General features: G+C 39.9%; 1 protein-coding gene across 5 annotated transcripts in view; it reads right to left on the reverse strand.

The window, feature by feature from the left end:
* The window catches only part of WFS1 (wolframin ER transmembrane glycoprotein), a 55791-nt gene that overhangs the window by 15077 nt on the left and 14086 nt on the right, over positions 1-26628 (reverse strand). Inside the window, exons 1-3 of one of the 5 annotated variants that reach the window (XM_065060469.1) lie at positions 18386-18517; positions 17945-18000; positions 15946-16137 (exon numbers count right to left, since the gene is read on the reverse strand). In XM_065060469.1, the coding sequence (XP_064916541.1) occupies positions 15946-16132 (187 nt within the window). In that variant the 5' untranslated portion in view covers positions 16133-16137; positions 17945-18000; positions 18386-18517. Of the gene's footprint in view, positions 1-15945; positions 16138-17944; positions 18723-26628 lie in introns of those variants that run through there. The other 4 variants (XM_065060470.1, XM_065060468.1, XM_021286167.2 and 1 more) reach the window with 4 other exon arrangements.

Raw genomic sequence — 26628 nt, forward strand, 5'->3', positions numbered from 1 at the left:
TAATTTTCATTTAGTACTCGGTCTTTTCAAAAAGCTGTAAAAATATTATTGTAAAACAGACAAACAGAATCCCTGAAAAATTAACCACTTAATCTCCTTGCTTGGATACATAAGCAACAGGACTGAACTCTAAACAAGTCAGAAGCCTGTTTTCCAGATGGCACCACTCACACCAACAGACATAACTCAGGGGATCTCTGCTTACAATGAACAAGAAGGTACAGGAAAAAGCATATTGTTTAAATAAACACAATATTCATCCATCTACCCCAGTCAAATGAAAAGAAGTTGGGTAAGGCAGTTCTTTTCTGTTTCTTCCTGTGCTTTCACATTCACTAACTTATTTTGCATCAACATTTCTGCAGCAGTCTTGGCTATGGATTTTTTTGCATGTGTGTGTGTGTGTGTGTGTATGTGTTTTCATGGTTTTTTACATGTTGAGAACAGATCACCACAAATATTTTGATGATGCTCTGGATAAACCAAAACAGGAGGCACTATTCAGAAGTCAGTGTTTGATAATTAAATGGAATTTAAACACCCCCACAAAAAAGGCAAACTGTAAAAAGCAGTTTGCTAAACTGATATTAACCCTAATAAGAAGAGTGATTATCTGGCAGCTTATATGCACAAAGTGGCTTCCTTTCTCTCCTGCTCCACTTGCCACACATGGTGTGGCTCTGAACCCTTCCATCTCTTGGTCAGATTAATGTGTTAGACAAGAACACTTATTATAGTAGAAAGCTGTAGAGCATTACCATTGCGCTTCTTCAACACCAGGATAAAGTTACTTTATTGTAATCACATTGCAGATTAACATGTAAATAATGTTCTTTGCAAAGATGGTACAAAAGGAAAAAAAGCAAAACTTGCATGTGCAGCCTTATGTTCCAACCACCACCCTCTTCACTGAGAAAAGAAAATAAGATGTGCTGGTACTGCAGGCAAACTTGCTGAAATGTTTGTGCTGACAGAGCTGACTGCCAAAGAAACCCTTCCTGCTGTTATTCTCAACCTGCTGTCCAATTCCTCCCACCTGGTTATCACTTCTGTGTACTCTCACATGTGACCTATAAATATAAATAAAAGATAGTTAATTAAAATTATGTCTGTAGGTTGCTTCTGTAGTTGTAGGGGAAGGGCGGAAGAGCAGGCTGTGGCGTGTTTTGGAGACCAAATTTAGAATACCTTAGTATCATAGTGTTCCCATAGCTAGCAATATTTTTCCTTTGCTTAAAGGATAAGCAAGAGGATAAAGTATGAACAACTCAGGTTTCATGGCTGCCACATCAACTTACTTTCTCATGAAATATTTAGGTCAGTCTCTGAAGGTAAAAGGTCCAAAACACAGTTAAAGTGTGTTTTAGAACAAGGATGGACAATACACACCTTATTTCAATTCAGCTCAGTGCTGAAACAAATACTATGCAAGAGTAAACAAACCTACCATACAAATACCATAAAAAGTAGTGTTCTATAACTTATTCTCCTTGTTCTTAAGCATGTTTTTAGTCAGAAAATGGCTTGATGTGTATTCCTCCCACATAAGAGTGCTTCAATGGAAATGCTGTCAGTAGAAGCTTTTATTTTCCAGCTTTTCTAAAAATTCATGTCTTTTTAATGTCAAATTTTACTCTGTCTTGAATATAAAAATTTCCAGAGAGAGGAACATTCACCTTGCAATACTTCATGTATTTTTTATGGCAATTAAAATAGACTTCACTAGCTGTTGTGTGTCAGGCGCATTTATATAAGCCAATGAAGTCTATCACTTATTCAAGATTCACAAGCACCGCAGTCATTCAAATGAAGGCAAGCAAGTGAAACCACACAAGTTTTAGGTGGCAAATAGCATTCACATAAGAAACAAATTAAGACAGGACAGGAACATGGAAGCGTGGTTAGTACTTCATTTTGGCTGTAGTTCCTATCCTGACACCAAGTCCCTGTGTTCATCATCAGGCTACTCTGGGGCTCAAATCCCAATTCAGTTAATTCTGCCTTCACAGAGACAGGTCACTCAACACAAATTCTTCAGGGGATATTGGAACAATGACATTATGAATAACATTTTTATGTTTTTTGTATTATTCTGTGTGATTAAGTCTTAGGCTTAACACATGAAATAATATGGTATCCTTTAATTTTCTCGGTTCCACTTAAAAAAAAAGGGGAGGAAACAAAGATTTGTGATCTGCAAAGTATGAAGCAGATGCATTTTTGAGTCTGCTGCGTTTATGTTCTCATACTACAGAAAGCATTTAAACCTCTGATGGGCTTCAGAAATATCCACTTTTGTAATTCAGGTTTTTCATCTGACAGGTTAAAGCTGTCACTTAAACCGCATTTTATTTAAATAATTATTAAAAAAGACTCAATACACTTAAATTGATAAAGGTCTGTATGCATTTCACAGTCATATACACCATTTGCAAAAGCAAACTAAAGCCGCACATTATTAGCTGATAGACTTCAAAGACACCATCAAAACATTACTAGTCATTTCTGTTTACTAGAAAAAAGTATGTTTTGCAACTCCAGAAAAATACTCAGAATACAGAAGTCTAAACACAGGTGTTTACAAAGGTAGGTTATAGACAAGCTGATGAAAACTAAAGACTACTATTTACTTTCTGAAACTCTACATATTACTTCGTGGATTGATTACATAAAGTAAGATTCCAGCTTTGCTGATATAGGCTTCAGTGGAAATTTAAAACAAATCCATTAGAGTTATTTCATGCAGAAAGAGTCAATAGAGTGCATTCTGAATAATAAAAATGCTTGTTGATTTACTTTCCTACCAACTCAAACACATTGAAGCTCTCAGCAAAGTGGATTTACCCAGAACAAGGGAGTTTTAGCACCTCGCCTGCTATAATCACCCACTGCTCAGGTGCACACAGCTCGCTCTTGTGAGGTTACAGCTACAGCACCTGAATTCTCCAAAGAGAAAGATCATGAGCAAAGAGTACCGACGCCAAAGACTGGTATTTTAAATTATCTCAATCTCTTATGCCTTTCAAGCTTAAGACTGGACGTGTTGGAGCAAGTCCAGAGGCCAGGAAGATGATCAGAGGGCTGGAACAGCTCTCCTATGAAGACAAGCTGAGAGAGCTGGGGTTGCACAGCCTGGAGAAGGCTCTGGGGAGACCTTATAGCAGCCTTCCGACACCTAAAGGGGACCTACAGGAAAGCTGGAGAGGGACTTTTTATTAATACAAGGGCATGTAGTGAAAGGACAAGGGCTTATGGCTTTAAACTGAAAGAGGGTAGATTTAGATTAGATATAGGAAGAAATTCTTCCCCATGAGGGTGGTGAGGCACTGGAACAGGCTGCCCAGAGAAGCTGTGGATGCCCCATCCCTCGAAGTGTTCAAGGCCAGGTTGGGTGGTGCTTTGAGCACCTGGACTAGCGGAAGGTGTCCCTGCCCATGGCAGGGGGGGTGGAACTAGATGATGTTTAAGGTCACTTCCAATCCAAACCATTCTTGTTCACACAATTATTAGGGGCCAGCCACAAGACAGTTATGTTAGCATACGCAATACTTATTTATTTTTACACAAACGCAAGCCTAGAACTTCCAAGTGCTTTGAACAGTGGAAACCTAATGAGAACAGGATAGAAGGAAAACTGAAAGCAGTTTCTCAGACAGGTAGCAATAACGAAGACAAAGTATTAATTTGAAATATATAAGTTTAAAATAAATTACAGGTTTTACAAGTGAATATTAAAGCTGCATGCAAACTCTACGGAGCAAAAGATTAATGCATTAAGCAACACCCACGCTAAGTGTATAAAGGAAACCTGTATGGCATACACATTTTATATGATCACGACTACAAGCATTCATTTGGGCTCAGGGAAAAAAAAGTGACAGGGACGTGCAGGAGGAGGAGGAAAAAACCCATGTGCAGTGGAGAATAAAGGATCTGAGATGACACAATACACAAGATTTCCAGATTGGCCTTCCCGTTTTGTTAGTATGGCAAGTGTTCCTGAGGTGACTGAAGATAGTCAGGGAGAGTTAAACTCATGAACAATACATCTGATATATTCAGTCCTAGCCGGGGGTAACACTTCCAGCCTCACCAAACACACACCTAGAAAAGTAAATAAATATTTTTACCATTTCATGAGAAGATTTGACAGTTGCTGTAGATGAAAATTGCTATCAAGGTAGCTCAGCAAAGTGGGTCAAGCAATGATGAGTAATTAATCTCACAAACGATCTTGCAAATTTCAGTTTTTTTTAAATAAGGGATTTTAAATGCAGATCCAAGACAAATGCACAACCAAGACATATGGAGAAAAGTAAAAGCAGCAATAAGGCCAGAAAACAGCAACAATGACCTAAACTACCTCCCAGAAAGTATTGCATTCAAGAATGATATCAAGATGATATTTTAGATACATTTAATAACTTACTTAATGAACTAATCAGAGAAACCGAAATACAGAACAGAATTCTTGCTTCTAATCGAGCAATGTACAGAACATAGTTTAGGAGGTTAGTGAGCCACTGTAACAGCACATTAGATTTAGTAATCAGATATGAATGTCAGAAGAAAAAAATCTGCTACAGTGGTATTTAAAAGCAAAGCCAGACTGGAAAAGGAGAAAGTTCGTTCTCTAGAAATAAGACTGCATCCTTGTAAAGCCAAGGTCATGCCAAACCAAAGAAAAATAAATAAAAAAAAAACAATGAATTTGAAACATATACAGTGATAGATGAAGAGAAAAAGGTCTGGCGAACAACCCAAAGTAGAATTTGTTACTACATTTTATGCCTTTTTCAAGCACACAATCATCAGCAAGCTTAGCAGATTATGGGGCCTACAGACAGTTCAAGGGCAGCTGAGTATTTGAAAAAAAGAAGGCTGCAGTAAAATAGATCTCCTACAACATGGTGGGGGTTTTTTCTCCCTATCTGGGAATATCATTGAGAATCTCCTGTGCAGCAGTCTCAAACATCTTTTAAAAAGATGCTATGATTTCTTTTAGTTGTGTTGAAAACTGTAGATTCTCGTAGCTGTTTATCCAAGTATTCTGTTGAACTATATACTGCAGTGTATACTGCAGTATATACTGACTTAAAACTGAGAAATGGAAATCTGCAAGTACGATACCAGAGAGATCTGTGATAACAAAGACCATTAAGTCTGATAGCCATTGAAGGCAAATACATGGAAGAAATGGGACAAATGAACAAACAACCCCTAAGCCTGCAGAGGGGGCAAAAAAAGATACACTGGGTAAAAAGCATTGATATTAGACAGCCTTGAAAGAGTCAAAGGGCTGGAGGACAGGCAGACCCAGCTCATACTTCTATATCCAAAGGCATGGAGAAAGGCTTCTAAACAAATTAGAATGTAGCCTGTTATGTGGGTAAGAGATTAAGAAATAAAAGACAAAGAATAAAAATATAAGAATAAAAGAATAACACAGGTTACTTTCTCCCAAATAAAAGATTATCAGTTTATACATGCATGGATATACAATAAGCCCAATATTATTCAATGCATCTATATGTCAATAAAAAAGCAGGGGAAGAGGCTAACATGAAGATGACAAAGTCTATTGATGATTCTGTGTTATTCAGGCCAAAAAAAAACCCAGCACCTCAGAAGCGATTACTGGAAAAAACCCCACACAAACACCAAACACAAACAAAACCCACAGAAGGATTTCATGACTGATTAAGTGACAAAAGGCCAGATGAAATCCAGCAAATGCAAAACAAGAAGACACCTTATCATTGTACACAAGTGATAAGCTCTGAACTATTACCACTCAGAATAAAACCTTGGAGTTGTAACATGCCATTTTATGAAGAAAAAAAAAAAAAGGCTCAGTGCTAGCAAGACACCGTTATCAGGGATTTTTAACCTGAGGAGGAAACTGAAAAGAATGACACTAGATATGTGAAGAATTCACAAAATAGAGAAAGTAACCAGAGAGACTTTCAATGTCTTACCAAACCAAAAATACAAAGGGTATCAACTGTTTTAAAGAATTTCGCCAATGCCAAATATTTATGAGTTTAAATAGCGACTGGACAAACTGAGCAGAAGAAAGAAAAACAAACCAGAAAGTACTACCAAAGATCCCACGCTGAGCAAGAAAGTCTCTGGGCTACCAAGTGCTAAAGAAGAACATCCTAAGAAGTAAACAGCTGCCATCAAACACCTTTAACATCTCAGTAAAATACAAATAAAGTCAAATGACGACAGCACTAGCACCACATTTAGAAAAAGCTCCCTGTCTCTAACAGGCATGCTGTAAATAATAGCATAAAGGATTCTCATGAAAAACATAGCAAGAATCTTGAACCTCAAAAAGTCCTGTCACCTTTCAGGTTCTCCAGTATTAATACTGAGCACTGACAGCAACTTCTGTGATCCTTCGTACAGAGTTCACAAACTGTAACACTCCAGTGTTTGTTCAGGCAGGAGAGAAAGAAAAAAAGCTGGGTGGCATCAATCTGCACTTCATGTTTTCATCAGCTTTATCCAGCAAGCTCTCTACTTAATTTAAGTGGTTTTTTTACTTATAAGAAGTCACAGGATGTCACCCATCTCCCTCAGTTCCGTATTATCAACTGACAAGAGTAATAAGGAAGAAGAGTTCATCCACAGGTCCTTCCAATAGCTAAATCACTGGGGTGGGAGCAGGGAGGGAAGAATGTAATCTTCAACATTACATCTTCTCCCACAGATGAACAAATTCTCCACATACCGTGTAGTGATGTCAGAACTGATCTTTGTCACACTGCACAGCACTGTTCTTACTTGAAGCTTCAGGCATACATCACTGCTATATCAAGAAGGCCTTACTGTAATTGAATCTGAAAGGAATTATCATCTGAATAACATGGAGAATTACTTGCTTTTACTTTGAGGGGATACTAGTATGAATAACATACATTTGCTGCTTAACTCCACCCTTCCCGCTGTGTCCCACACAGTAAGTTAGACAAGCATGCAGGTGGAGAAAGACATGACACAGAGAAGACAGAGACTGAATTAGTTACTGTATTTGAAAAAGCCTCTTCCATGACCTTCATGATGATGAACTTGAAACTGGATTCTTATTTTATCGTTTATGTCTCGAGATTTCCACAAAAACTTGCCTCTGAAATAAGTGCAACATATCCCACATTAAAGATAACACAAGTGCCTAAGTACTGTTCTACTATCAGTAAGCTCTAGAGTTATAACTGCACTCTCTGCCTAGAGTTTAGGTTGTAGCTATCTGACCCAGCACTGGTTTAGCTTAGAAAAGAAACAGCTAGTAATAGTTCAAAAACATGCTATAAATCCTGTCCCAAAGAAAATTAGGGAGGTGCACCGAAAGGATGCATCGCACCTTAATTATTACCATTATTACCATTAATTATTTTTATGTCCTCATTGACTTGCTAATATAAACTGTTTAAAATGCAAGAACATATATAAACCAGCAAATTTACTGCATGCAGTGAATTAATAGAAGGACTGTTGGAGCGAGTTAATAGAAGGGCAATGAAGCTGGTGAGGGCTCTGGAACACAAGTGTGATGAGGAGCAGCTGAGGGAACTGGGGCTGTTTGGCCTGGAGAAAAGGAGGCTGAGGGGAGACCTTATCGCTGTCTGCAACTACCTGAAAGGAGGTTGTAGCATGGAGGGTGTTGGTCTCTTCTCCCAAGTAGCAAGTGATAGGACAAGAGGAAATGGCCTCAAGTTCCACCAAGGAAAAAATCCTCCACGGAAAGGGTTGTCATGCATTGGAACAGGCTGCCCAGGGAAGTGGTGGAATCACCATCCCTGGAGGAGTTTAAAAGGTGTTTAGACAAGGTTCCTATGGACATGGTTTAGTGCTGGAGTTAGGTTATGGTTGGACTTGATCTTGAGGGTCTCTTTCAACCTAAATGATTCTATTCTAAATATACTAGCCATGGAACATAGTTTTCTTGCAGATTGTCATCAATAGCTCACTTGTTTGTTGAAATCTGAAGATTTTATAACATTAGGAAGCAAATAACAAGAATGCACGTACCTACAAAGTAAATAATACAGATACTTCAAGCAAAAACTAGTCAAGGAAAACACAGGAAAATGAAAACTTACAAACATGCCTGCCCAGGGATATGAAGCAAAATAGAAACAGCAGAACACATTTTGTTCAAAATCTCCCTAGAAAGTATTTCTTTTGGAGTCACACCCTATATAACACCTCCAGTCCCTCTTGGAAGTAGATGGTGGTAATTCTGATAGTGTTACACAGGATTTCTTCTCCCCCCCCCCCCCCCCACCAGAGAAGTTCCTTTTGTAAGCACTGATCTGGTAAGTTTATTAAAATCCAACAAATCCAAACTTTTCAGGCAACAGTGCACAGCTCTTTATTACAGATTTTGTTTTCAATAATGAAACAAGCTTTCCAGAATCTCAGACACACTTAGGAGGAAAGGCATATTCATATTAGTGACAAAATTAAATCCTTTTGTTTGCTAGAAGATGCTATATATCTCCGAAGTGAAAGGTGTCTGACTTTCTTTCAGGAAAAAGAGATTTAAACTGTTCATCTGCAGGTAGATTGTCTATTATCAATGCGCTTTCAGAAAAAGTTGATCTGTACATTTTGTAACAAAATTAAGGTTCTAATAGCTTTTATGTGTCACTGGATTGTACTGTTGAGCTTTAAGTGTTCAGTGGAGCCAGTTTGTCTCGAGAGAAATCCTCCTACTCACTTTCCACAAGCTCCAAAAGTTCAGTAGATATTGTGTGCAGTACCTATGTAGGAATAAAGTTTCTGGAAACATCACATCATAAACATGATTTGTACATACAGAATCTAATGACACAAACAGAGGAACTGACTGGAGAGGAAGAAATATTTTGTACAACAAACTTCATGGTTTTGATAAATGTGTTTATTAACTTTGGACTCTTATTTGCTCATCCATGACTGTTGAATCCTCTCGTCCATTTTGAAGTCTCCTGGAATCTTACCTTACCTGCAAAGTAAGGGCTTGGTACAATTAACAGTACATTGCATGTTTTTCTTCTATGTACTTCCACTTCCTTGTTGAGATCTTAAGATGGCCATACTTGCCCCAAGAACAATTAAAAATATTTATATTAGCGTACATTGCTTGGCATTCTATTTTTAAAGTTGATAACTTGGATCGGAGATAAGGGAATAACAGTTGTTTGCGGAGGTCTTGAAACCTAGGACTCAACTCTGCTTTCTCTGGAAGCAGAAATGCACTTGTAGATAGGATAACAGTCTTAGTCACACCACAATTGCAGGTCATCAAATAGCATTAAATGGAAAAGGAAACAACTTCTGCACCTCCACAAAATGAAGGTAAATTGTCAGGAGAGCAATAAGAAAAAAAAAAACAACATGTAGGTGGAAGACTTAAGAGCAGTGATATTACAGAGACTATAAAAGTGGATGGAAAACTATTCTTAAAAGGTATTTCTTTCTAGCATAGCTATTATTGTACAACGATAATGTAAAGTCATTAAAACAATTTTACACAGAACTAATGAGACAGACCTGCTGCTTTTTCTATGCAGGTATCTCCGACTAAGACCTTCATTGATAAGGTGGGATAAATCTAACATGTTCTAAAACCGTAGAGTTAAAAATAAATAAGATTTTTGTAATTTCTCAGTTGAATGTCGTAATTATTAACCCTCCTCACCAAAACAAAATTAAAAAAAAAAAAAAAAAAAAAAAAAAAGAAAAATGCAACCTGCAGGAGAAAAAGGAAGAAAGTTTATACCCTAAACCTCATCAAGTCCACATATTTTTGTAGGTGAAGACCTGAAGTTATCACAACAACCTGCACAACACTCAAATGGAATTTCAGCAATTCTCCAGTATAGGCTCTGCACCAGACAGACACGCCAGCAGTTCATTAGTTTACTGTCAAAACAGAGTAGCCCTTAAAAAAGGCTCACCCCAACTGTTTTGCAAGTCCACAGCACTTTACAGCCTTGGTTAGCAAGAAGATCTAATAACCAACTGATTCTGCAAAGGATTGGTTTTATTTCCCAGTTTGTGTCCAGTCTCACCTTCTAACTTCTGCAATGAAGGTGGCCTTTCTGCTGCTGGAAGAGGCCCTCTAACAGCACAACACTTTCAAGTCTCTCCTTGATTATTGTAGTGTAACATGGATTTGTTGCAGTTTTATGTGAAGACGAATGTACAGACATTAACTACTTCCAAATGTTTTCCTCCAAAGCCACTGCAAAATATCTGCAGAGATTAGCAGTTCTTGCTGCTGATGAATGAAGATACATTATATTTGAGAGTTGGTTCAGTTACGGAAGGTACTTTTAACACAGTGGAACATGCATATTAGATTCCTTTTGGGGAAGACTAAATTGAAAGACTGAATCCCAACCACTAGATTACATTTTTAAATGTGTATAATAGGAACGATTTACAGAGCTACTCCTATATCATTACATGATTTACTAATGTGAATTTAGCTCATCCTCATCTATTCTTTGGCTGTTCATTTCTATCCCTCTAACACCCTGGGGCTATGCTAGAACGAACATTTTGCTATCATAAACAAACACGGGTCAGGAAATTGATCCACCTGAAAAATAACAAAGGAATATTGAGCTAGGGCACTTTCCTTCATCTGGTTCATTGTGTGAAGGTAAAAATCATTGTCAGTAACGATTTCTTCGCTATCAACCAAAGAAAACATTTACGCATTTCAAATGGTGAAAGAGGGAAAGACAGAGGATCTTTCCAGAAACAAATGACTGTCCAATCCTACTCCCACATACAGTAAAAGCACCAGCAGGTTATTGACAACAATAGCAGCATACCTGAAAAAGCCAATTCCCATTGTTCTGTGCTATGACTATGTCCCAGAATTTTATCTGAAAATACAGTCATTAACTTTTGTTTGGATAGAATCCTTTCTCCCCCACAGCAATGCTTGGCAAATGAGCTTTCCAGGAGCCTGAGTAATTACAGGTAAAGTTTGAAGGGGCATTAATAAACTGACAGATAAATTGTTAAGCAATTAATACTTCAAGGCATAATTCTCCCCTTCTAACAATCAAAGACTTTTCTGAGATTTCTTCAGGCTTTGCACAAGCATTTCACTTTACCTCAAGAGCTAGTCTGTACAAGCAAACTGCCAGAAAATGAAGACACAGAAGTGCTAAAATAGAGCTCTGAAGCAAAGGTTCTTTGTAACCTTAAGTGGAAGAGGCTAACACTCAGAAAATATTTGTAAATTAGAGAGGTTCCCTATTTGTTAGCTATCATTTAGCAAGGCATTGGAGACACACTGTTGTGCATTGTTACAATGTGTTGTAAACTGTTTAGAATATTTTTGTACTATTTATAAATTCCAAGTAATGCAATTTATAAGAGTTCTCTTCCAAGAGATATAAAAAAGTCTCATAGCTTAAGTACAAGCAGAACTCTGCACGTCTACAGACAAAGCATAAGAAATTGATTCCTGTCTGCAAAGCTTTTAGTACAAATACCTTCCCCATATGTTCTCAATCCTAGAACAAGAGACTTGTGCATCTTTCCTTAACAGCAAAAACACAGACAAAACAAAAATTAGTTCCTTAACCAAAGAGATGTTTCTTCAAGCACTGCAACTTAGCTTTGCAACACTCTCAAAACTTCCCAAACTCCCACCTTTGAATTCCTGATTCCTCCTCTCCAACCATGTTGGCTAGCAAATGTACGTGAACAATATTAAAAACAAACACCAAAAAAACTCAACAACAACAACACACCCCCAAACCCCCTCCCCCCAAAAAAAACCCCAAATAAACAAAAAAAAAACAAACCACACAACCAAAAACCAAAACCACAAACCACCACAAAACTGCTTCATCCACATATGAAAAATGTCTTGACACTGTCTCCTGATTTCTCTGTTATCCTAGGATCCTCTTTTATCTGCTGATTGGCAGACAGTGAATTTTTAGTGAAGACACTTCACATGCTTGAAGGTACTCAAGCATTACAAGAAATGGTAACACCTACAGATAGCCTGCAGCACAACAAATATTTACCTGGGGTGAGAGTCAGTACCATTCAAGTTACCATTATAACCGAATTGAAGCATTTACTTGAATCCACATCACAGATAAGTATTTGACCACAATTGTATTGTGAGATGTTTCAACTCTGCTCTCTTTTTCATCTGAATTAAAAGTGAAATATCCACTGGGCCACAGAAAGCCACCTTCTAGCACAGCAACACAGACCACTTTCCTGGTGTGGGCATTCATACATCCCTTCCAAAACCACCACATTAATAGAAGCAGTATTCAGGTACATGCTACCTAAGTGAACATGTTGAAGGTGCTTTTTTCCTAGCTCTGCTCTCTGTACACAGAGGAGATGACTCCACCAGAAAGAATGATATTTTTAAGCCTATTTTGAGAATTCAGTGTTGGGACCTCCAGAGCTCTCATCTGAGCTATTTCTTCTTGCATCACTTTAGGGCAGTATCTGAAGGAAGGAGGATGCACAGAGTGGATGAAACACAGATGCCAAAAAGGGGTCTGTAGCAGCTGGACAGAAACTGAGGGCGCTGTGCACCAGGGAATTAAAAATCAGGCATCTTTGGAGGACTTGAGTCTTAGTATGTTTCAGTGAACTCCAGACTTCACTAACAAGCAGCCACTGGTCTTCATTGCTATACACCATGCTCCTCTGGGCATAGACCACTAGCATCACGGCAGAACTTTTTTGTTTAAGTCACTGGCAACTCTCCTGTAATTTGCTTACAAGGATACTGGTGACTCAATGGTTTTAAAATTTCATAAGCTCTAATTAGTAGTGTATGTGCTTTGCTCACTAATAAACTTCCTGTCCAGGAACATCCATGAAAGAGTAATGACTTTTTTGTTGTTGTTTGTTTGGGTTTTCTTTCTGTTTGTTTCATTTTTAAACAGAGTTGATGTATTGATATTCATTCAATTCCTATCACATACACAAAACCCAGCAATGTATACAGGAAGAAGTTTTCTAGAGAATGCAACAGCTTTGAGTAGAAATTGGAATACCCTCCTTTTTTAAAGCAACAAAAACAATACCTACAAATCATCTCAAGATCAACAATGGAATACTGTTTTTTCATTAAATTCAGATTTGATTTGCACAACAAATTCTCAGAGCACTGTGACCTCCCATTGTGAAATGAATTATATAAGAAATAATAAGAATACTACCTAATGATTCATTAGCAGAAGATAGATTGAAAAAGTGCTGACAAAAAACCCCTAGTACAGGAATTCAATCCAAATGAAGTACCTGTGCAGCTGAGGATGTGTGTGTGTGTGCTTAAGTGCTTTACTGAGTCAGAGCCAGGGCATTCATTAATTTGCTGGATTACACTGCAAGATATGGATAATGCTGCATAAGTAGGAGATGAGTGTTTCCAGGAAAGAAATTACTTAACATTAATGTTGATGCTACAGCCTTAAACACAGCATATATAAGTAGAGACTGGAAGAAAAAGCACAGATCACAAATGCAGATACATTGGCAAGAATATTTCAAGAATCACCAAATGGCTGAAGTTGGAGCAGACCTCTGAAGGTCGTCTGCTCCAACCCCCTTGCTCACGCATGGCCACCTACAGCTGCATGCCCAGGACTGCTTCCTGATAGCTTTTGAGTAGCTTCAAGGATGGAAACTCCACAATGTCTCTGGGCAACCTGCACCAGAGTGAGGTGACCCTCACAGTAAAAAAAAAAACCAAAAAGAAACAAAAAACCCAACAAAACACCAAAAAAAAAAAAAACCCACCACACAAAACCAACCAAACAAGAAAAACTGTTTCCTGATGTTCAGAGGGAACCTCCTGTGTTTCTGCCTGTGCCCATTGCCTCTGGTCTTGTCCCTGAGCACCACTGAAAAGAGCCTGGCTCTATCCTCTGTGTACCTTCCCTTCAGGTATTTTTAGACATTGAAAAGATCCCCCTGAGCCTCGTCTTCCCCAGGCTGAACAGCCCCAGCTCTCTCAGCCCTTACTTGGAGGAGAAGTGCTCCCATTCCTCCTTCACCTTGTCCTTTGCTGGACTCTGTCCAGCCTGTCCATGTCTGTCTTGTACTGGGGAACCCAGCACTGGACCCAGCACTCCAGGTGTGGTCTCACCAGTGCAGAGTAAAGAGGAAGGATCATCTCCCTCCACTTGTTTGCAATGCTTTGTCTAATGCAGACCAGGATGCCAGCAACCTTCTTTGCAGGAAGGGCAAATGGGCACGTGGCAGACAGGCTTGAGATAAAACTGCCTTTCAAGATAATTATGAAGATAGGGATGGAAATGGCAATGACAGTGGCACCAGGCACTGAGAAGATTTTCAAGGGAAGAGATTTAGAGTAATCAGGAATGAGTCACAACTGAACTGCAGAAATACAAAGCCTAAAAGTCCACTTTTATAGGGGCACAAACAAAAGCATCTATGATACAAAACTGCATAGGGATCATTAGTAAATACACAAGCCTGGAAAGAGAACTAAAACAAAACTTGGTACAACTTGAAAAGTCCAATATTTATACAGAATATCTCCAAATTAGCTGAAGAAGAATTCCTCACAGAATCTGTGTAAAACACCACTAGATCAATAGTTTGTATTCATCTTCAGCATCTTGCATGATTGTGGGCACCAACAAGAGAAACCTATGTTTTCCTCTTTCAAATCATATTATAACAAAGTCTAAGATAACTCCATACTGTATTCCTCATATCGTTGCTGTTCTTTCCCTGTTGAAGCATACTAAAACTGGAGACTGAAGGAAGAAAACATACCTGTTAACACTCATTCTAAATTAATAATAATGTAATTAATGCTAGAAGTATCAATTTTCCATTGTCTCCGAATTATTTTACGGGTGAGTGAGACGACAAATTTGGTAATGATACACGGAGGCATGTTATAAATTCAGGTATCAAAAAAACTCTCCTGTATCTGGAATGTGCCTTTTAGTAACAAAGAACCCAGAAGGTTCCAACAGTCAATTTTGAATTAGATGCAAACAGTAGATGTGCTAACACAGCTGAACACTGGCCTGAACTATGTGCAGAGCTCAGCTGCATCGCGTACATGCCATGTAGTTTTTCACACATTTAACAATTTTAAACTCTTCGATAGCCTTATTACCTTCCACAGAGTGACTCATATTTATGAATGTAAGGGCATGCACATAAGTGTTTCTGTTTCAGAATCAGAAGTCCGATTTTAAAGAAAGTCAAAGAACAGTAATTTTGTAAGACCTCAAACACAAGACCTTCTTGCATAAGTGTTAGACTACAAGCTGAATTTAAAACTGGAACTCGGCAGCTGCATACAGGAGCCAGGTATTTTGCTTTCTACCTTTTGCACGAGAAATCTCATTCCATCAGTTTTCATAGTCTTTGAAACACAATGGGTTCAGACTGGGGGGAGGGAACCATCATTCTGCCTTTCAAATGTATCATGATTCTTACTCCAACTTCTTATCTGCCTGCTGATCTTAACTTCACTGCTGTTGCTCTGGTTTCATGTATCAGTTTGTTATTCCCTCGGTCTTCATTACAGTAGTACCTATTCATCCACACTAGAATCCATAATAAAGCTATAGTTAGCATGAGATCTAGCCAAGTAAAGAAATTAAATCAAAACCTTAATATTATGTTAAATTACATTTAATTCTTCCTGTCAATTTTTCAAACAAACTTCTTTCCTGTTGCACTGTGCACATAAGAAAAATTGGATGGAAAAAAATCTCAAAAATATGCATAAAGTAAGCTGCAGAAGAGAAGTCTCTTCCATATCAACAGGTTAAAAGAAATTGGAAAAATTTATTTTTGACTTTACAGTGTCTCTTGAAAAAGAGTTTAGAATACATACACACACAATAATCTCCCAATGTTCAACATAAGCCAATTTTGCATGAAAATTCCTTTCATACTTACCATTTTTTTCAGCTTTCTCCCTGCTATGGGAATAGCCAGGAACTGAAGAAGTTGCAGTATCTCCTGAGGATGGTCGAGATTTCTGATTGTTCTCACTATCATCCACAGCAGCAGCGTTTAGCTGGGACCTTCCAAGATGCAGCTGGGGCTGAGAGGGACTGGAGGGGGGATGAGGATCTGAATTCATTTTAGCTGCAAAAGAAGAGAATAATGATTAATTATTAGATAGGGTTAAAACATAAAACCTGAGTTAAAGTTTTAAGTCCAAGTATATTTGTATAAATCGTTGAACAAAAGCCTAGGAAAGGACAAGAAGTCTGATAGCAACTCAGTCTTCATTACAGTAGTACCTATTCATCCATACTAGAATCCATATTAAAGCTATAGTTAGCATGAGATCAGGCCAAGTAAAGAAATTAAATCAAAACCTTAATATTATGTTAAATTACATTTAATTCTTCCTGTCAATTTTTCAAACAAACTTCTTTCCTGTTGCTCTGTGCACATGAGAAAAATTGGATGGAAAAAAACCAAAAGCCTAGGAAAGGACAAGAAGTCAGATAGCAACTTCAAGATGTATTTGTACACTCTTCAATAATTCCAAGCATGAGCAGCTATTGTTGAATAAGACTGACCATATATAGCATTGTGCCAGAATAGCAACTGCCTTTCTTCCTAACTAAATAAGAATTGACTCTCAAGTGTAGATAAATGCTAAAATTAACTAATCAATCCTTGAAGTACTGCATATAAATAACTTCTCTGAATCTAACGTTCTACTTACACATGCAAGAAATAAAGACTAACCCCTAACTTCTTACGGAACAGTACTGACAGTCTATAATGATAGAAAAATACATTTCATATCAAGAGCCTGGTTCACAGTCACCGCCTAACTGGCTAACAGAGAAAGACAAGAAAGGTAAGAAGGCAAAGAAGAAGATGTAGAACTCTGCCAACTGGAAATGAGGAGAGGGACACCAAAGATGCTCTTTATAGATGCCTCCATGTGAAATACACATGATCTAAACTAAGCTGACTTTATTTACGACTGTTCAATTTTATCTAAACAATAGTTATTAACACCCCCACCCCAAAACAACCAACCAAAAAAACCAAAACACTAAGGCAGGTAGGGAAAGACCTTTTAACTCCTTATGGGAGAAGGCCTTTTAACTTCCACTGTAAGGACTTCCCTAAATGATGTAAAGAGCTCCTTAATCAGTGAACTTTCAGTAAGTGCTTACTGACAGCTTAGCTTTTACAAGACAGAAAGTAGCAAGGTGCGCAAATACTATGCAGTATAACCCAGAGTAACTCTGTCTGCTTAGGAGTAACTTCCCTGAAGTTAAACAATTTACAAGGAACACCGTGGAAGGTGTCTGGCTACAAACTATACTTTTTAATTTTGTATGTTCAGACTATTGACCTGAAGATGTCCTTGTAAAAATTTAAGTAGTATAGTCAAAACTAAAGATACACTACCTAACTCAGCCAACAACTTAAATGATGCAAAAATCACAACAGGATGCTAACAGTACCAGCAATATTACCACTGTAGAATATTATTTGTAATTTAGACAACTTGCTTGCCAAAGCTAAGCTTCCTTAAACCAGAAAATATTTTACTAAGTAAACGCATTTCTGTATTATGTTTCTACATCAAGTTATAAATAAACCAACACGGTCCCGTTCAACCTTCAAGCAGTCCTAGGAAAATACAGAGATTAAAATACTTTCCCAGTAAACCAGCACGACTATTTTTAACCACTGTACAATCACAAAAGTTACTTTGCATCTGGTTTTCAACTTGACCTTAGCGCTTGGAAAGGGAGCCGAGCAGGACGAGGAGGCGCTGGGGATGCAGCCCGGGCAGCGGGCGGAGGATGCGCCGCAACGGGAGACTCCGGCTCTGGGGAAGCGGAGCCCTCCCAGAAATGGGAGCCGTGCAACAAAGGCATTTCGCCGGTACACATGCGATGAACAAGAAAGCACTTACCTCCCGTCCCAAAAGTCGCTCTGCACTTATCCTACAAAGGCCACCACTAAGTTTCCCTAGTACAGGATTAGAAGTGAAGGGAAGCTGACCCTTAGATTGGACTTCGGAATTTATTGAAAAGCCGGAGACTGGGGGCAGGGTAAGCCTTTCAGGAGCCCGGGTTGCTCAGAAGCCGGGACTCCGCCGCCCCGGGACGCCCGCACGGCCGAGCCGCGCTCCGGCGGTGACTCTGCACGTACGGCCGCGCCCGCCGCCCCCGACGGGCGGGACGGGAGAGCCGGAGTTTGCTCGGTCTCGTTCCCCGTGAGGCCGGAGGGGCCCGTGTGGGAACCGCCGCCCCGAAAGGCCGGGAAGTCCCAGCACGCAGCCGGAGCCCGGCGGGGGGGCGGGAGGCCGGCAGCTCGGGCCGTCCTGCCCGGGGTCCCCGCCCCAGACGCTCACCGAGCCCAGCAGGGCGAAATCACCAGCGCACACTCCCGGCAACAACTTTCCCCGTGGTTCCGCGAGCAGCTGGGTGACAAGTGGCGTCCCGCCGGGAGCCCGCAGCCCTATGGGCCGGCCCCAGCCCGCCCACTCGCCGCCGTACCCTCCCCGCTGAGGGGACAGCGCCGCTGCCACTCACCGCCCGCCGCTCCCGGGAGGCCTCGGCCGCTGCCGGGCGGGACGGCGGGAGGAGGAGACGGGGTGGGCCGGGCCGCGCCGCGGGGGGCGGGCCGGGCAGCCGGCTGGCGGGGAGCGGTAGGGGGAGCGGACGCTGCCGGGGAGGTGAAGGCCGCGCCTTGTGTGCGTGTGCGGCCCTTTCCGCGCTGCGGTAGCGGGCGGGGGCCGGCTGCCTGCCGGTGGGGGATGGGAGAGGGTGTCTTGATGGAGGCGGCTGGGGCGGGCTTGGGCAACTCCAAAATGGCAGCGCGGGTTCGCGGGGGCGGTGCCAGCCCTCGGGAGAGGGTCTGTGCGGCGGCCCTGCGAGGCGGCTGCTGGCGGGCCGGGAGGGGCGGTCTGCGGGCCGCGGGGCTGGCTCGGGCCGTGGGCACAGCCGGGCGGCCAGCGCCGAGCGGTGCCCGAGTGCCGGGGGAGGCGCCTGACAGCTACCACGGCATCGGCCCCGAGCTGCCGTCCGACGTGCGGCAAAGCTCTTCGGGAGCGGGGCCTTAACTCCTCCTGTGGGAGCAAAAGGGACGGCTTGGGCCAGCTCTAGCTAAGTGCCTCCTGTGGGCGGCACGGCTTCCCGGGCCTGGCCAACACCTAGCGTTCCTCCAGAGAGGAGAAAAGAGGGGAGTAACCAGTTATTCCTAACAGTCCTCCTAGTTACTACTACATACTCCTGTACTTCTGCCGACTACACGGAAAGCTCCTGGGCTGGGAAACTTACCTGCGAGTGTTGTGTTGGTAGTAAACTTCGAAGCAATACATTTGTTTTTATTTTTGTGCGACTTTAAAATAAATAAGCCAAGGTCCCTGCAGGGTACTGTGCACTGCTTCTAATTTAAAACAAAACTGAAAAAACACCCAGCCTCACAAACTCAAGAGATTTAAATTTAAACTTTGGCCGTTCATGTGAGTAATTTAGTCAGTTAGGTTGATGTTTCACAAGTTCCAAGTTTGCAGCAAATCATGGGGAGCTACTATATGTTTCATTTTAAGTGTGTCAGATCCTACTTGATGTTGCTGCATGGGCTTTTTTTTAATCCCCAAACAAAAATATGGTCCTGAGTATCCTTACTATTTTATTGCCTTAGAAGTCATAACAAAATTCTTCCTTTCACCTAAAATAAGTTTCAACAAACGTGAAGTTAATCTTCTGTTTACTTCAAATTAAAATAAAATTTGGAGAAAAACAGTTATTTTGGGAAGATCACTTGAAGTCTGAGTCTAATATGCTTTTGTCGGGAACACACAATGCCTGCCTTGTGTTATCTGTGTAGTTGTTTCTTTAGACTGACAGTATGACTTAACTCAGATATGACAAACTTCTGCTGCAATCTGCTCCCCCTGCTATTTGCATTTGCTTCAAGATATTATTCTATACAATTGATTTGATATTTAGTGGGTGTGCTTAACGGATGTAACTTGCTCAGGGAACAGGTGGAAATGAGGGCGGTAGCTGGAAAAGTTACAAGTGTAAGATGAAGTCTCCCCTGCTGCTTGTGCCCGCTCCTGTCCAACGCAAGGCACAGTCACACATGGCGTGAGCCGTTTCAGAGGAGCTCAGTTCAAGGGTAAAGCTGCCTCGCTGACTGCTTAATAGAGAGACTCGATGAAAAATACATTCTGTGGCTGCTTATGGCTGATTTATATTGAAGACGCACGTTAGTGCCATTGCCGAACTCGATCAGGTCCTTACTTAAGGACAACTGAACCTTTGCAGTAAATGGATTGTCACGTACACATTATGTACATACATATAACATTACTGAGAGTAAACCAAGCTCAAACATGATGGCAGCTTCCATTTTCAACTCCACAAATTTCGCTTTGGCTTACACTTTAACATAAATTATTAGTGTCCATTTGGCATTATCACAGTTGCTAATCGTTACAGCTACAGAGAAGAAACATGGAAGTACTGTAACAATTTGTCACTACACCCTTTTGAATTTCATATACTATGACTCATAGAATCAATAGAATAGCGGAGGCTGGAAGTGACCTCTGGAGGTCATCTGCTCCAGCCCCCTGCTTATGCAGGGCCACCTACAGCTGGTTGCCCAGGACCACGTCTAGATGGCTTTTGAGTACCTCTGAGGACAGAGACTCTACAACTTCTGTGGGCAACCCATGCCACTGCTTGGTCACCCTCACAGTATAAAAGCTTTTCCTGGTGTTCAGATGGAGGCTCCTGTAGGTGGCCATTGCCTCTCGTCTTGTCACTGGGCACCACTGGAAAGAGCCTGGCTCCATCCTCTGTGCACCCTCCCTTCAGCTATTTATACACATTGAAAAGATCCCCCTGAGCCTTCTCTTCTCCAGGTTGAACAGCCCCAGCTCTTTCCTCATAGGAGAGATGCTCCAGTCCCTTCATCATGTTTATGGCCCTGTGCTAGACCCTCTTCAGTCTGTCCATGTCTGTTTTGTACTGGAGAGGCCAGAACTGGACCCAGCTGTGGCCTCACCAGTGCAGAGTGAAGGGGAAGGATCATCTCCCTTCACCTGCTGGCATCACTTCTAACACAGCCCAACATTCTCTTACCCTTCTTTCCAACAAGGCCACATTACTGGCTCATGTTTAATGTAGTGTTCACCAGGACCCCCATGTCCTTTTCTGCTGAGCTGCTTTCCAGCTGGGTGGCCCCCAGCACATCCTGGTGTCTGGGGTTGTTCCTCCCTGGTGCAGGACTTTGCCCTTCTCCTTGTTGAACTGCATTAGATTCCTGCCAGCCCAGATTAAAAAAAAATCTTATTTCAACAAGAGCAAAATAAAAAAGGTTGCAGTTCAGCCAATTTCTTTTTGTATTTGAGAATCAATAATCCTTTTACAAATATTTCGTAAGTTTACTGAGTGGAGTTTGTTGACTTTAGCTGATTTGAGTAAACATTGTTTACTCAAGATAGGATAAAATGTAGCAGCGGATTGCCTGAACATCTCAGGTGCAGTACTGAGGTAGAGGTTGAAATTAACTGCTTTTCCATATAATTATCAATGAGTTCAAGAAATATACCTCAACAGGGATATCTAATGATCTGAGCAACTCATGTGTCACCTCTGTTAAACTGCATGGGGTACAAAGTGACATTTTCACATTCTCTTGTGAAATTTCTATTTCAGCATCTAGGCGTGTGTGTAGTATTGAAAGGTTTTAAGAAAAGTCTGTCTCTTAGAAAATTTAATTCGAAACATCAGAAAACAAGATTTAACAACATTTAAATACAACATTTTTTTACTAAATCAATCCCAACTGAGTTACCTATCATATTACTGAAATGAAATCACATTTGTAACATTGCTGGCATACAAGTGGTTTCTCAGCAGTCCAGAGGAAAAACTATTTAATCATACTGTTCCTAAAATGAAGAGAGAAAGCAGTGATCCTCCAGGAAAATAGACCTGCATGAAGTATGAATCATTCCAACAAACAGCCTTCAACTTGGTATTTGTCACAACAGCTCTGAATAAGGGTCAATTTCTTCAGTCCCTCATGCATTCAGAAACAGATTTGATGTAATTACTCTGGATGTTTCTGTAATATGTTAATCCCAGCAAAAATATTGTCAGCAGTGCTCTGGTTATAAGAGTGAGAAAAGCTGAGAAATTTGTAGAGAAGTGCCATGTGCATCTTGAATAGTTACGAAAGGAAGTACATTATGGAAATGAAAATGTCTGAGTGATGCTAAAAAACCTGTACTAAAAGCTGTCTCAAAGGTCATCTCTTTTTTTTTGCCCCACCTTACCAATTAAGAGAACAGCTGTTATTTCAAAATCATAGGTTTTGTTGTTTACTCTGTTACACCCATTTTAACATTATCATTTAATTGATGGAAGCATTACATCAGCATAAAATTAGTGCAATAAAAGCTCCAGCACACCTCACGAGCAGCTGGATACCATTGCGGCAGACTAAGGACCAAGCTGAAAGCAGATATTTTTTTTAAAAAAAATTTTTTTTGGAAGGTGGTTTGTAAATCTAAAGCAGGGGGGTATTTTCTGTCAGAAAGAGCTTAATACATTAAGTGTACTGAGACGATGGACATAGAATTTGGAGCATCAATAATATGATGTCAACGGCTAATATGTTTGTGCCGTTTGGGATGGACATTCAGGAGAAAGACTTAATAAAAGGCAAAGGTGGCAGGAAACAAATAAAAATACAAGAAGGTGGGCATAATAAGCATGTAAAAATAGGAATTGGGGAGTTTTGTGAAGATTGGCAATGAAGACTCTTTTTCCAAGATCTATGTATTAAATACACCTGTATCACCTCAGGGTTAGAGTGGCTTTTTCATGCGCTAAAGTATGTAGGGTAATGGTGAGCATCTTTCCCTGTCCACTGCTCCTTTAATCTCTCTTTATTCCACTGTCCTTGTGCCCAATACTCTTTGGATGGCAGCAGGTGAACAGTATTCATCATCGTTGCTTTATATAAAAAGCAACACTATCATTCTCCCATAAGCTCTCTCAGCTGTGAGGAAAGGGTTAACATTTTCCTTTTCATGAACACCAACACTGTAGGTGACTTATGTGGCATTGGATGTTCAGTTTGCACTTAATTCTCAGCTATCTTTTCTAATCATGGATATACACTCTGAAAGAGGAAAAGATTTTGAGAACAGGCACAGGTACAACCAAGTTGACACTGGTGATAATTAAGCAAAGCTGCGAAGGTCGGACACAGCAGCTCTTGGAAGAGAAGTCCTGGGTTGGATATGTTCCCTGGAGCAGGTGAAGGGAATTGTGCCCCTCTTTCACTTCTTTGAATGTTCTTGATTCTTTTCACAACTTCACTCTCAGCCAGCTACTGTTTTTATTGCTAATCCACAACGTAAATGGGACTTGGCTGCCTAACCAAAGCTGCACTTGGATCAAGGTTGTACTTGTCCTATTCTGCTGCAGTCTAGAGGGAACAGCGCAGTTTTCCTAGAGGGAAGGAATATTACCTAAAATGCTAATACAGGAAAAAACAGCAGCAAGTATCAACGAAGTCTGGAAGTCTTACCTTGAATCAGTTTGGTGTTGCCAGACATGAAGTTTTGTCTAAAATTAAACTGGATATATTTAAGCACGGAGAATTTCTTGACAGAAGCAACTTCTTACTCTCAAGTTTGTAAATAGTTTGTAAGTAAATGAGGTTGCAGTAAGAAGTACCATGGTCCACCTCAAACAATGTAGTTAACGAAGATGAGGTTGCAACAACCTTTCAAGTTGCAAAGTGACACGAATTTCGTCCTGTGAATCGATCATTGATGTTCTTTCTTTTGCAACTTGAACATAATCTTTTGCTCACAGTGACCTCTAGTGTGAATGAATGAAACAGATCAGTGCCATCCAAGGTGGTGCATGTAGAACATTGTACGTGTTCATACTGATACCTGTTTAAGGGACACATATGTGTACCATCTGACTGTATGACAGACTGCTTTATGGATTAAACAAGCTTGCAAGGCATTAACAGGAAACTATAAACCAAAAACATTCCCTCAGACAATACTAAATAAATAAAGAATTTTAAAATATTTCATGATATCTGTGTAATTTTGTTTAGATTTGTCTTTATCAAAACCCCCATGTGTGATTCAGGTAATTTCCAGTGCTCCCAAGTGCCAGAGGTTGCTTTTGCTTTCTGAAGTATTGGACTTTGCGTGTATTGGACTTTGCATGAGAGACACAAAACAGAAGGCAGTGATGCCAGGTTTTCTGCAAGGCCTGCTGTAAAATGTACAGGTTCTCCAAATCCTGACCCAAATATAATTATGAATTAACCCCTCAATATATTATATACATTTTTATCACCTAAGCATATTGGAGTAACCATTTCCCCTCTCTCTTTTGCAGGACAACTTGAATGGATTAAAAAAAAAATCTCTAAAGCCAAGATTTTTCTGTTCAGTTCCTCCCAAATTGCAGGAGCACATCATTATAGCAAGAAAAATTTTTGATGGTTGACAGTGTTAAATCTGGAAAGTAATGGTTAAAGGAAATTTAGCTTTGGAATTAGTTAATTCAATCCTTGAATTTATGCTATAAGCATCTTCCCGCATTTCAGGAGTAAATAATCTCTGTCCATTTTGAATGAACAGAAACGACCATTTCTTTGCCAAACAGACAAGTTTACATGGCTTGAAATATAAAGCGATAAGAATCTGCAAAGGATACTACAAAAAGTTTTCTATAAACTACCTTCAGATCTTTCCAGGATTCCATCTACTACACAGCAGCAAACATAGGCATGTTGTTATGTATAAGTTGCTCTCTGAAAAACTGAGTTGCTACATCTCAGTTTAATTGATGTTTAATGTGATGGACTCTGTAAAAGTGACTGTGTAGAACCTAAGTTTTTTAAAATGTGCAAAACTCACATTGAAAAATAAATTTCTGACAGGAAACCTATGCTGTTCATCCTACATGTCAGATCAAATTCTCTCATGTTGTGGCTTTCAGTTTTTTAGTTAGTCATTAAACATTTCAAATCATATTTGTGTCAACATTGCTATCTCCAAATCTCACTGTTTCCTGCCTAAAAAACTGGCCACATATTTCAAAGCTTTGAATACAAGCACTTCGACAGAAAAGAAAGTGAAGTGTTAAGGAATTATCAGATAGAGAATTTCACGATTATTATTTGCAAAGTTCACACTATTAATTGTCAATTGCATAAAATAATGAAGAGAAAGGGTTCAGACAATTTGAAATGCAGATTTAAACCTCTGTTCGTTGTCCATTCAGCTTTTATCTTTCCAAAACCTTTTACATATAACTTTTCTATTATAATTCACTTTTTTGTTATATATTTCACTGTGCTTGTTCAGATTTTGGTTTTGCATGTCAGTAGTCCAGTTCTGTTGCTTAACACCAAAAACAGTGGAATCTACTAACCTTGACAGTGACTTTACCTGACATGAAAAGGGGTGTAAGGTCAGGTTGCAACTCTTTAATAATGCTGTTTTGTCATAGCAAATGCAATCACCTACTTATTATCATGGTGCCAAATGTAGTTAGTCTGTATTCTCTCACAGGATGGTGTTGGTCAGCTTGAGACATTTCAACATCTTCACAATACTGTCTGTAATTACTAAGTTATACATATAACGCTCCCACCAGGTGGCAATAACACTCTTCATTCTTTAAGCATTTGCTATATTGTAGTTGGTAGAGATGTAGGTTATGTATTATACTAATTAGAGGGGGAAAAATTGTGATGTATAATAAAGTGAAGGTGATAGAAAATGTGATTTTCCTGAACTCTCAAGGGGCAAGCACTTAAAAAAATCATTTGTATTTGGGAACAGACTGCAGAGTGCTGGGCAATATCCATTGTTAGTTTCTTAAAATCTATTCAATATAAATACAAGTAACATGTTCCACTTGGTTCCTTTGAAACTGAAATTGTTTAAATTTTCCTTTTGATGAAACCACAAAGAACAGACGGTGTGAAATGCTAATTTACTAGTGGGAGCTTAAACCTCACAGAGGTCTCACAATTTTAGCTCAAAGTTAGACTGATCAAATTCACACCTTTATCTACAAACTCAGTGCTCTTTTTAGACTTTTAATCTAGATGTATTTCTGTAAGTGATGTACAACTGCTGGTATTCTGATCCTGTATTTCTGGAGTATAAAATATCTGCACACAAGCACTGTAAGGCTCCCATTTGCCGGGAGTGGCGGACTTGCTGTGTGTGGTCAACAGTCACTGAACAACACATGACAAACTCCACCTGCAGTCCTGTGCACCTGCAAGACATAGAGGACATAGTGAAATACTACATACATACCTGAATTTTACCTTTCTTTCACACTATTCAGTGATGTATTCTAATGCAAATAAAGTATTTTTTCTACTACTATCCTTCTTCAGGAATGTGCCTAAAAAGCAGGAGGCAGCTTTTGTTGAGTGTCACTAGTGGTGGAGTGTCAGTAGCATAAACTACATGGAGATGCACTGATCTTCCTCATACTTATCTTTAGTAACTTCTGGCATGTATTTCTTGCCCCATTCATCCTAATTCCCTGCAAAACTTAATTCTATGTTTTT

The sequence above is a fragment of the Columba livia genome, chromosome 4, assembly GCF_036013475.1.
Source record: "Columba livia isolate bColLiv1 breed racing homer chromosome 4, bColLiv1.pat.W.v2, whole genome shotgun sequence".
NCBI classification, from domain to species: Eukaryota; Metazoa; Chordata; class Aves; order Columbiformes; family Columbidae; genus Columba; species Columba livia.